Source organism: Sminthopsis crassicaudata, chromosome 6 (genome assembly GCF_048593235.1).
Source record: "Sminthopsis crassicaudata isolate SCR6 chromosome 6, ASM4859323v1, whole genome shotgun sequence".
NCBI classification, from domain to species: Eukaryota; Metazoa; Chordata; class Mammalia; order Dasyuromorphia; family Dasyuridae; genus Sminthopsis; species Sminthopsis crassicaudata.
The window spans coordinates 160,302,701-160,315,695 of NC_133622.1; the positions used below are offsets into that span (position 1 = coordinate 160,302,701).

Here is a 12,995-nt window from a genome sequence, read left to right on the forward strand (position 1 = left end):
TCAGCTTCCAACTAAAATCTCACTTCATGTAAGAAATCTTATCTAATCCCTCTTAATCCTTTTTATTTATCATCTCCAAACTATCCTTGTTTGTCAGTAGTCGTTTGAATATGGTGTTTTCCCCCTCTTTCATCAAGCTCTTTGCATAATTCCTGGCACATGGTAGGCACTTAACAAATGCTTGTTGACTCCAAAGTCCTTTGCTTACTCTTGCCCATGATCTGGTATAACTAGATCTTGCCTTCATTCTCCCAATTGTAAAATGAGGTAATGATAAGAAAAAGCTCGAAAATGGCACAATGAGATCATCCTCGTAAAGAGCTATGAGTAGCTTGGAAGAGATGATGTGCTAGCTACAAAATGTTATTATGAAGAAAAGAGAAAACTTAATTTTACTATATCTTTATCATTTTAATTCCAAGGTCTGGGCTTCCATGGTTAGGTGCTTTTGGCACATTACCTTCACGGAATAGGTCTGGACAATTTGTGAGCCTTGAATGTCATCTTTAGAATGGATCTGGCACGTGTGAGAACACCTGTGAGCTGGAGCTGGCTACTAATCAACCCAATGTTAGGTAAATATGAAGAACAACTGGATTGGATAATTTTCCATACAAAGCCCTTTACCTAAAGTCCTGCTACAGAGCTCAACTATACATTAGCTTAAAGACACAACACACACTCAATTCCAAACAAAACCCAAGTCTTTGTATTTCAGAATACTCTAGAATCATAAAACCCATTCAGAGAGCAAGTTCCAGGTGCAAATAATTTAAAGGACACTAGCCTAGTGGCTACACAGAGATATTTTTTCTCTGTATCTCCCAAAAAGATGCATAACTCTATGGGTGTGGGCCACTATCAAAGAAAAATGCTCCTGATACTCTGGAAGGTGACAAGACCTCAGAGATTTACAAAATAAAGGGATTCATATCTGAACTAAAAGTCTCAAAACTGGAGAATCTATAACCACCACTGCTCTCATGATGCTTTCTCTGTAAAATGAAAAGATGGACTAGAGAGTCTTGGATGGAAGTAGGCAGACTTTTTTTTTTTTTTTTTTGGAAATTCAGCACAAAGTCTGTCCAAGATGACACTAAATGTCTTATTTAATCCTTAGGCATCTAATTCTAAGGAGAATTATTAGCATTTCCAGTGAAAACCAAACTGAAAGCTGAATAGTGTTCATGTGCCTCTGCCTTAGTTCTCCTTCTGAAACACTTTGGAATCCTTCCTTCTCCCCGTCCACCAGAATGTCAGACTTACACATTCCGCCGCTTTCTCCTGATCTGGGATCCAAGTCTGGACAGCACCAAAGCCAAGCAGTCTTCTCTACCTAGTGCCATATCTAGGTCAGCCCGGCAACAAGAGGCAGTGAGTGATCAAGAGGAAAGTGGCCCAGAGCAAAACGGAAGAGGCTCTTACTCATCCCAGTGCAACCTCAGTGCTGGCAATGATTAGGAAAACAAAAATCCACGGGGAATGAACACCACCCCTTGGCTTTGCCTCATAGCCAATTTGCAGTAACAGGTAGTGACTGAGTGCTGTGAGTGTAAAAGGGAAAGCATTCTGAGGATGGATGATGAGCTGAAAAATAACAGAGAATGGAGCAAGCTACGCTTGCTTGGCTCTTCCATTTCAGAATGGGCTCTGTCCAACTCAAACACCCATTAATGGAGTGGAAGAATCATGTCTGAAGCATTCTGCATATTGTCTTATGTGCAGTATGATGCATTCTGGTTGGTTTGGTTTGACGCTTAGTCAATCTCCCTGGGCTAAATGCAGGAGGCTCTCTTTGTGGGGAGATTGGTCATGAGTGTCTCCAGTGAATTTAATTGCTTTGGATACAAGATTTACAGCTAGAAAGGACCTGAAAGACTCTCTAGTCCGTCCTTTCGTTTTACAGAGAAGGACATTGAGGCCCAAAGAAATTAAGTATCTTGCAACAGAGAGCGCCAAATGGCTTATAATTGTACCTTCGGAAATCCCCCAAAGCTCTGGATCTTGCTACTTTCAAGGGTATTTTCTTGGTGTAAAGATTCCCAGTTAAGGGTTGGAGAATATTTAGACTTTCTTCTCTACCTCCAAGAGCTAATTTTGATTCTACCTAGTCATGTGCATATTATTCCAAAGTAGGACTAGGAATTTAACTGTTTCACTGTTATTCTGGAGGAAAAGTCCAGGTAGTTATAGAGCTCACTTAGGATATCAGATTTGGGTGTGAGGCAATCGAGTTAAAAACTGGAGTTCTAGCGTCCATGTTTCTAGATCTAAGCTGGACCATAACCAAAACAGGAGGGCAGGGACATGAGCCGGAAGCACAATCCAAGAAACTATGACCATGGTAGGCAGAGTAGAGCCTGTAAGTTGGTATGGGCAACCACATCAGGGATCAGACCCTAATATTGTGTATGTCAAGGTTGCCTACAAAAACAATGAAAGAGAAGGGGCAAAAGGGGGCATTAGTATCTACAGGGGATCACACCATGATCTAAACATAAGTAATCCACATTCTGGTTGACAGACAAACCAAAGAGTATCATTAGAAGAATCTGCCAAAGAGATCGAGGTAGCAAAGGCCCCCAAATAGGGACAAATTCATTGTGTGCATAGATAACCAACTTGTCATCAAAGGTGATTAATAATTGGAAAGAAAATGGCTGCGAAATAAGTAAAAATAAAGCTGTTGTCCACAAAAACCAATTCACTAAGCTGAATAACATGACTTGGAACATGAAAATTGAATGGAAGTATGTACCTGCTGGTTCAAAAGTTGAAGGCAATGTTCAAGCTCAAAGATTAGCAAAAGAAACAACTAGAAAGAATCAGTACTTGCAGATGTTGAAACTTAAAGTATCATTGTTTAATCTTCCAATATAATCTCCAAATAATTTTCTCTTTACTTTCCATCCTGCTCCTTGTTTTAGAACAATATTTTGTGTCTATCTTTGGCCATTTTCTTCATATGCTTTATTATTTTTTTTTCTATTTTAATTTTTCTTTAATAATGCAAACAAAAAAGAAATACATACTATAAGCCACTGTAGAAATTGTTTTAAAATCTTTTCACTTACTCAGCAGTTGAACTCTCTAAAATGTTGTCCCCCAATTCCACTCCCCAAGTATGACTTTGATCATCAGTTCTTTTCTTTAATTGTTATTCCCAGTGCCGAGCATAGCACTTGGAACTTAGTAGGAATAAGAATTCAATAAAGGCTTTTAAAATCAAACAACAACACCAAAAACCAGGAGGACAGTGGTCAGATAGAAGTCATCTTTGCTTCCTCACTAATGTTTATTTTAAGCTAGTAATATTACTAGCCCAAAATCATATATCTATCCTTTTGGACACCTCAAGTTGGATGTCTTATAAGAATCTCAAATTCAACATGGCTAAAATAGAACTCATGTCTTCTGTCCTCTTTCCCCTCCTCAAATTCTTCCCTCTTCTCTACTATCTTATTATTGTCAAGGGCAAAACGATCTTCCCAGTTGATCAGGTTCAAATTTCAGTGCCATTCGAAACTCCTTATCTATTTATCTCACATATCCATTTCTATCATCAGAAGTTTGTCATTTCTGCCTTCTTGCCATCTCTTGTATGCATTCCCTTTTCTTTATACACAGCCTAATTCTGGCCTCATTAACTCTCACTAGGACTACTGCCATAGCGTCCTAACTCATCTTTCTGACCTAATTGGCTCCCCACTCCAATCCATCCTCCACTAATTATTGAGTTCATTTTTCTAAAGCATAAATCCGACTATGTCACCCTGTTCCTAAATGAGCTCCATTGGTTCCTATTACCTCCAGGATTAAGCATAAATTCCTTTGTTTGGCATTAGTTCTTCAGTCTATTGCTTTTCTTCCATACCAAATTCCTTACACTTTACTTTTATCCACATACTCCATATTCCACCAATTAGCCCACTGCTAGTTCTTCAAACATACCACTCCATCTCCCTTTTCAGTGCATTGTCTACCAATTTACCTCTATCTCTGAATTCCCTGACTTCCTTCAATTGTCAGCTCAAATATTGCCAACTCCAGGTCTTTCCTGCTTCACCCTCACCTGCTGTTGCTTTCTGTCTCTTCTGGCTACAATTTGCATCTGCTTTGATTTCTACATGTCATTCCTCCCCCCACACATAAAATTGGGAACTGTATTTTTGCTTTTCTTTGTGTCCCCACTAATTCGCACAATGCCTGGCACATAGGATACCCTTAATAGGTCTTGACTTGATGTGGCCCTAGAGATGCAAACTCAGAAGAAAAATAGAAGGATATTTTTCAAGGACAAACCTTTCTGCTGAAATTCACTTCCTCTTCAGTTCCATTCATTTGTGATCCAAGATTATTCATCTTCCTTAATATATCATTTCTTTTGTTGTAATGGGATATATTGTGCTATAAGAAATGACAAAAAGAATGGTTTCAGAAAAACCTGGGAAGACTAACATTAGTTGATGTAAAGTGAAGTGAGTAGAACCAGGAGAATTGTTTAAAGTAATAACAATATTGTAGTGATGAACAACTGTGAAAGACTCAGCTACTCTGATCAATAAATGATTCATGACAATTCCAAAGGGCTCATGATAAAAAATACTATTTATCTCTAGAAAGAGACGTGATGCACTTTGAATGCAGATTGAAGCATATGTTTTTCCATTTTGCTTGTCTTGCTTTTCCTCCCACAACATGGCTAATGTAGAAATATTTTTATATGGTTTATATTATTTCACATGTACAGTGTGCCTTTTCAACATGTGGAGGAGGGAAAGAGAAGATATGGAATTGAAATTAAAAAAATTAAGGGGAAATATATATATACACAATATATATATATACACACATATAAATACATATATGTGTGTATAAACATACAAAATTCATGTATTTGTGTATATACATACACACATATATATGTATATATATACATACACATATCTATACATACATATAATTTCTTTTAGGTGCTTTCTAAATATTTAATTAGGAGGGGTATGGGAAGAGTCCGAATCCAATATCATCCATTTGGAGAAGTTAAAGTAGGGAAACATCTCTATACTGAGAAGTATGGTCACATAGCCAGGATGTACCTGGGCATCTGGATTTGAACCCAGAGTACTTGACTGTGAAGACAGTTCTCTATTCACTATACCACAGATGCTTCTCTGGAGGATTCTTAGTGAAAACATTACTGAATAATATATTCCAACACCCATGCCCCTGGGATCCTGAAATAATGGTCTTCAAGATACTTGAAATCTAATGAAACCTTTGTGAGAACTGAATTTGAAGTAAGGAAAACCTGAGTTCAAATTCAGCCATAGACACTTAGTAGCAATGTGATTTTGGGTAAGTCACTTGACATTTGTTTGCTTTTGCTTTCAAATCTGTAAAGTGGGGATGATAACAGTGCCAACTTCTGATGCTGCTGTGAGGAAAAAATGGCACTATAAGCTTTAGAGTATTATATAAATAATGCTATTGTTATTATTTTTTTAAAACTCTGTAAGCTCTTCAGAAATAGTGTTATAATTAGCATAGTATAATAAGTTTCTTTGGGTATTTTTTTTTTAACCACTTAGTGCTAGTGTGAAAAGGATTAAAATGGGCAGGAATAAAGTCAGGGATCCCTTATCGGCCCCAGAAAACAGGTTCAACAGAAGGTCTCTTTGACCTAGAAAAACATCTTAGATCTTTGACTTGACAGTCCACTCCACCCATGGACCAAACTTGCAATCACAGTCCTGGCTTCAGTGATGCTGTTCTTGAGTAATATAGTCCAGCAACATTTACCTACTTTGTTTGAATTCCACTATACAGACCTATATTCAATTAATTCCTTTGAGAGGGGAAGCAGCATCTATAAAAGATGTACTAAGCTGAATGCTACCATAGAGAGGAATCAACATGTCGGAAGGATGTTATTGGCTCCTGAAACTATTCTGCATCTCCTCTCAGAACAGCCTCCACTTCCACACCAGCTATAAGGAGCATTGTAAAGGAAGTACTACATCTCATATAGGACTGCTTCAGTTTTCCCTCTAAAGCTCATCCTTCGTATTGCTGTCAAAATAATTTTCCTTAAGCATAGTTCTGTGATTTCTCTACTCAAACAACTCCCATGACTTCCTATTGCTATGAGGATAAAATATAAGCTTCTCGATTTAGCTATGAAAGCCCTACCCAGTGCAGCTTATGGGACAACTCCCCACAATCTATGAGCCAGTCAAACTGTCCCTCCCCTGTGTTTTTTCTACAACACTCCAGTTCTCATCTCTTTGCATTTGCACTGACCATCTCCTCTGCCTTATTTCCATCTCACATTGCCCCCCTCTCCCTTTAAGATACTGATACATCTTCCACATGAAGCCATTCCCCATCCCACCACATCCCCAACTTTTAGGGCTCCCCCATAAACTACTTTATATATATTTATTTTTATTCACTTTATATTTCAAAAATATCTCTATACCTAATCAATTCCAAATTGGAATTGATTTTATGACATGGAAGATCCTGGAGTAGGACTACTCAACATGGCATGCCCATGTCAAAGAAGTTCTGTGCTTTATGAGCAAAGTAGAATTGTAGTTGCTCAAAAAACAAACAAACAAACAAACAACAACAACAACAAAAAAACAACTCCCCCCAAAACAAAACAAAACAAAACAAAACAAAAATCATGTCTTGCACAAATTTAGAGGCATCTCTACTCCCAAATGCTCACGTGGACATTTGTGCCCAACCTGTGGCAGAGCACTCCAAGTTCATATTGGTCTGATCAGCCACAGTTGAACACACTGTACCTTGACTCCAACATAGTGATATCACTTTTGGTTCTCTCTGAGAATGAAGGACAACTATTATTTTATATGTACTTGTTGCTTCCCCCATTAAAGTGTAAGTTTCCAATGAATAGGGATTTTTTCTTCCTTCCTGCCTTCCTTCCTTTATTGCATTCAGGGATAAAGTGACTTGTCCAAGATTACACAGCTAGTAAATGTCAAATGACTGATTGAACTCAGGTCCTCCTGACTCCAGGGATGGTGCTGTATATATTGTGCCATCTCGCTTTCCTGAGCAGAGATTTTTTTCTCTTCTTTGCATATGAATCCCCATCATCTAAAATAGTTCCTGAGTAGACATTTAATTAAGATAGTAATTGATTCATTAACTAGAAAGAAAATGCTTTTTCATTACCTAAAATAAGCTAAGTTTCTTTCACTGTCTTTCTTCTCTCCACATGGTGGGCTTCTTCCCCGATTATAATAATGGACCTATCTCTTATTCCATTTTCAATGGAAGGAATAAATCCCTCAGTTTCCCCAGGTCTCATTAGTAGAGCATAATGATTTGTAAGCATAATAAACCTGTCAGACCCAGGTAAATGCTTGGTTTTTTCCCCCCTAAAGTTCTGCTTATGTCCCTTTACTGGTCCCAACCTCCTAGTGCCTCTTTCTAAATTTCCTTTAATTACTTTGTGATTACTTCATATATACTATCAAATATAGGGAGAATGTAAACTCCTTGAGGGCAGAAACCTTTGTTTTGTGTATCCCTAGTGCCTAAAGTACTATAAACACTTCATGTTTGATTAAATTAAGTTCCTATCAGCATCATCCTTTCATGCTCAATAGACCAGATGCTTCTCATAACAGTACTCTCCCATACCATATTTCAGAGAAATGCAAAAATTTTAGCAAGGATCATCCCTGGGGATTAGGGATGAACAAAATTGTGATCTACAGGCATTAATGTGTAAATGAGATTTCTTGAGCACACCAGCAAAGTGATTTTCAAGCAGAATAGTTTCCAATTAACTTTTCAGCCACTGTATAACTTGTTCTTAACAGAATCATAAATCTGGCTCTGGGCTGGGGGGTAAGGAGGAGTGGTCATTTTAAGCCACAGTTAGGCTAGAGAGCTCTCTACAAGATCCTTAGCATTTAGGCTCTGGTCATTGCTGGAAGAATTCTAGAATTCTTCTAGAATGTAACCTCCCTGGGCAGCCCATGCCCATTCCACTGTGATTACAATTTCCCAGCTTGGGTTCGCCTTTGGAGCCTAATAGCTGAGAACAGAGATGTGGCTGTTTAACAACTAGGTGTGTGTATTTGTGTGTTTGCCAGGGAGTTTAAAAATAGCCAAGTGATACCTGACACAGGTGTCACATGGCAGGTAAGATGGGAGAATAATAAGGTACATTTGGAAATTTTATATTCTTTGCCAAAGAAAGTAAGCTTCCAATAAAAAGAAGGAAAGCATCATACTGTCTTATTTAATTGTATTCAACAACTGCATAAAATTGTGTCGACTTGGTTTCCTGACGCCGGGATAGGCCTAGCTTCTTGGTCTAGATATCTGTGGGGTCTAAACATGGGTCTAAAAGGGAACTTAAAAACTTCAACATTAACAATAGTGGCAGTGAGGCCCCAGAGCTATTCTTAGGACAGTCCGGGCTATGTATTTGGCCCCAGGACCAGGGTCTCACAGATAGTTTTTGTTGTGTGGAGTTTTGTTGTGAGCTTGAGCCAATTCTGAAAGGCTGGGCTCTATGAGCCAAATAGAATTGCAGTAGTTCAAAATAAATGTGAAAAGGGGTTTGCAAGGGTTAATGTTGAAAAATTATGCATGCATAAAATTAAAAAGGTTTAATTAAAAAAAAAGTGAGATACACACATTTAGAACCATCTCCAATCCAAATGATCAATTTTGGCCAAGCCATGGTTGAACATTCTGAACTTGTATTGGTCTCATCAGCTATACTTGGACACACTATATTTTTGCTCCAACATAGTGATGTCATTTGGGTCCTCCTTGAGAATGAAGGGCAAAACCCAACCAAGTATGTGGTCTTGTCTATTAATGTAGCTGCTCTCCTGACTTCAGGAGGATGTGAAGGGTCTTGAGGAATTGAAATTAGCAAATGATCTCAGTATTGTTAGAAGAGATTCAGAAGTCCCAGACAAGATGAAAGAGAACTTTAAGAAGAAAAACTTGTAGCAAGAGGACAGCAAATAGAAGAACATGAAGATGAGGAGAAAAAAAATGATTTATGGGGGCATGCAAGATTTTCTCACAGAGGATCAATCTACACTTATTTTCTGTAAATCATAAATCAACAGCAGTATCCCAGACTCCACAGAATGAACAAGATTATGTGGCTGGATATGAAGAACTGTGTAATGGGCCACAGGATGGAAGGATGACAAGGATTGACTAGAGATTCCCTCCTGAGGGGTGACAGAGAAAGGTGGATATATAAAAGACTGACCTGGATAGCTGAGGGATATTTTCCTCTTCCTAGCATATGAATTCTCAACCAGGAGTCTATGAATTTGCATACATTTTAAAATATTTTGATAACTGTATTTCAATATAATTGGTTTCCTTCTAAATTCTATATATTTTATTTTATGAATTTAATAACATTTTTCTAATAAAGGATCTCCTTTAATTGACAAAGGGGCCCTTTGTATTGAATTTGACTGAAATCAACTGACCAATCAATAAACATTTATCAAACACTTATGATGTGTCAGGCATTGTGTTAAGTGTTAGGGATAAAAAAAAAAAAGGCAAAAAGACAGTTCCTGCCCTAAATTTACCATAATATACAAAACCAGTGAATGTGTCATTCCCCTCTATTAGACAATAAGCTCTATTAGGACAAAGACTGTAATTGTCTATGTCTCAGAACCTAGTAGAGAGTAGTTGTTGGATAAAATGAAATGTTGAAGAAGAGACTGGAAGATAAGATTGTCTCTGAGGGGATTCCTACACAGGATGGAAGCCGTCTTGTTCAAACATGGCCTTGGAGACCCCTTCCAACTCAATGATTCCATAATTCTACAATGAAGCAACAAATGTCAAATTATTATTTTAAAATTAAGAAGTTAACTCTCCTCATGACAGATTTGCTGACCATTGAGAAAATCATGAGGAAGGGGAAATTTTGGCAGAAGACAAAGAGGTCTGATTCTGAAAGGGTTCTCCTGACATTCTATTGAAAAGATCACTAGACCTAGAATCAGGAGACCTGGATTGGCACTCTGGTTCTACCACTTATGGGTGTATGACCTAGCATAGGCAAATTATTTCATGGTCTCAGTTTTCTCTTCTGGGTTAGACCAGATGACCTCTATTTTCCCTCCTACTTTAGTATTTTATGACTCTATTCCTAGTATTGCAACTGATTTATTATAGAAATAGGTCAAGTTTAATCAACAATTCCTATAGTGAATGTTGTTTTTCCATACAGAAATATGAGCATGAGGGCAATAATATGACAAAAAGAATTATATGTGTTGCCAGGAAGAACTTATCCTAGAAATTCTCAAATATGGGCTCTTGGAAAAAATCAACACTGGCCATATGATTTTATACCCTTCTATCTTCCAACAAAATAAGTCCCTGAAAAAAAGTTAACGGACACAAATCCACATGAAATATAAAGACTACTCTGAATCATTTTTGAATCTGTGACTGCTTTCTCCTTTTGCAACACTGCAAAAGGAGAACTTAAAATTTCATAAATTATAAACCTGATAAACCTAATGACTCTTCCAACTCCTCTAGACCGTCATTAACTGCAAGGAGGTGATCATTACTGTTTAATTATAAGATGAAACTCATATTGTTGGGAAATGTTGAAAGCTATCTGATTGACTTAGGTCCCTGGAATTAATTCTATAGGCAGGCCTTGCACATGCCAATTAAAGTTGAGGCACCTATCATAAAAGGCTGTGCTCCTTGCTGTCTTTTTCAGATCAGAGCAACAAAAACAAGGACCGTCTGAGGCATTTCCTGAGCATGGATGACTGTTTGATCTTTCTAGCTCTAGGATACTAATTTCTCCTGGCTGATCCTCAGGATATGTCTCATCTTTTCATTCAGGTCACATTCAAAAACCAAGAATAGGGCTTAAGGACCACAAGGGTCTCTGACCATCAGTGATGAACATAGGCAATTCACCAGATTCTTTTGGTGCATACTCAGAAGAATTTGAATTCCTACTTTTCAGTCTATGAGAAATACAAAGGATTATACTGGTTAATTCCCTGCTGCCTACACAGACCCATGTCTTCCACATTCTCAAGAAACTGACATGATCTATAAAATCTCTGCTAAAATAACTGTTTGGACATGTATACATATATTGTATTTAACTTATACTTTAACATATTTAACGTGTATTGTTCAACCTGCCATCTGGGGGACAGGATGGGGAGAAGAAGGGGAAAAGTTGGAACAAAAGGTTTTGCAATTGTCAATGCTGAAAAATTACCCATACATATATCTTGTAAATAAAAAGCTATAATAAAAAAAAAGAAAAAAAGTAAAAAAAAAAATCTCTGCTAGCTTTCATATTCTGCCTCTCCTCCCTTTCAGGGTGAAGTCATTAACAAAGCTATCTACAATCAGGGCTTCTTATTTCTCTTCTCCCTCATCTACTCCCTCTGTAGTATGGCTTCTGACTTCTCATCATTTAAATGAAAACTTTCTCTCCAAAGGAGATTTATTCCCAAATCCAATGACCCTTCTGCAGTCCTCTTACTTTTTAACTCCCTTGCTGTCTTAGTGTTGGCCCCCTTTTCTCCTCGATACCCTCTCCCAGTGTTCTTTCTACCTGTCTGACTGTTTTTTTCTCAGATTCCTTTGCTGACTCTTTCTCAAGGCAATACCCTCTGAATGTGGATATACCCAAGGTTTGGTCTTGGGCCCTCTTCTTTTCTGCTATGTTACCTCAGCTCCTGTGAATTCAATTATTATCTATGTGAAGATGATTCTAAGACTGAGTTGTCCAACTCTATAATCTCCTCCAGAGCAGCTAGATATTAGAGAAGAAAGAGTACCGATCTTGGAGTCAGGAAGTTCTTCAAGAGTTCAAATCTGGCCTCCAATACTTATTAGCTGTGTGACCCCGAAAAAGTCCCTTCACTTAGTTTGCCTCATGAGCTAGAGAAGAAACTGGCAAACCACTCCAGTAGGTGCCAAGAAAACTCCAAATGGAGTCATCCAGACTCATTTACAACTGAACAACAAAAGCTTTTGCCTGACTTCCTGTCTTGCATCACCAAATACTTCTTGGACATCTTGCATCCATCTCAAATTCAACATGACCAAAACTGAACTAACTTTTTCTTTCTTTTTTTCTCTTCCTTCCTTCCTTCTTTCCTTCCTTCCTTCTTTCCTTCCTTCTTTCCTTCCTTCCTTCCTTCCTTCCTTCCTTCCTTCCTTCCTTCCTTCCTTCCTTCCTTCCTTCCTTCCTTCCTTCCTTCCTTCCTTCCTTCCTTCCTTCCTTCCTTCCTTCCTTCTTTCCTTCCTTCCTCCCTCTCTTTTTCTTTCTGCTATTACTCTACTCACTGTGTCCCTTAGTTTCCCCTTCATTATCTTTCTTTCCAAACCTTTCCCTCTCCCCAATTTCCCTATTGCCATAGATATCACTATTACCTAGGCATTAGACTTGCAAATTCAGTGTCATCCTCTACTTCCTGCTTTGCATTCACCCCACAAGTCCAATCTGTTGCCAAGTCTTGTCTACATTTCTCTTGTATATGCCACCTTCTCTTAATACCCTTATTATCTCATACATAGACTATTAAAATAATGTTCTGGTTTATCTCCATTCCTTAAGTCTCTTGCCACCCAGTCTAACCACTCCACTCAAGTGCCAAAATGATTATTCAAAAATTCAGTCTGACCATGTCATCTCCTTGCTTAATAAAATTCAATGACTCCATGTCATCCTTAGAGAATGAAATAGAAAACATATAAATATATTATGTAGAAATATAAGTATAGCAATAATATAAAAATTTAGCATATATTATATAAATAAAATATATCATAAATAGAATACATATAAACATAATTTTTATCACATGATATGTAAATATAATGTATATAGTACAAAATAGAAATTTTATTATATGTCATATCAATATAGAATATAAATATAATAAATATGCAAAATGAGTTTAATG

The 12,995-nt window shown here is 37.6% G+C and overlaps 1 protein-coding gene across 3 annotated transcripts in view; it reads right to left on the reverse strand.

Moving 5' to 3' along the window:
* The window catches only part of SHROOM3 (shroom family member 3), a 231,061-nt gene that overhangs the window by 154,031 nt on the left and 64,035 nt on the right, over nucleotides 1-12,995 (reverse strand). For 2 of the 3 annotated variants that reach the window (XM_074274300.1, XM_074274299.1), the window contains one exon: nucleotides 4,303-4,407. Coding sequence is in view for 1 of the 3 variants with exons in the window: in XM_074274298.1 (XP_074130399.1) it covers nucleotides 1,267-1,346 (80 nt within the window). In the remaining 2 variants the exon portion in view is untranslated. Of the gene's footprint in view, nucleotides 1-1,266; nucleotides 1,422-4,302; nucleotides 4,408-12,995 lie in introns of those variants that run through there. The other variant, XM_074274298.1, reaches the window with a different exon arrangement.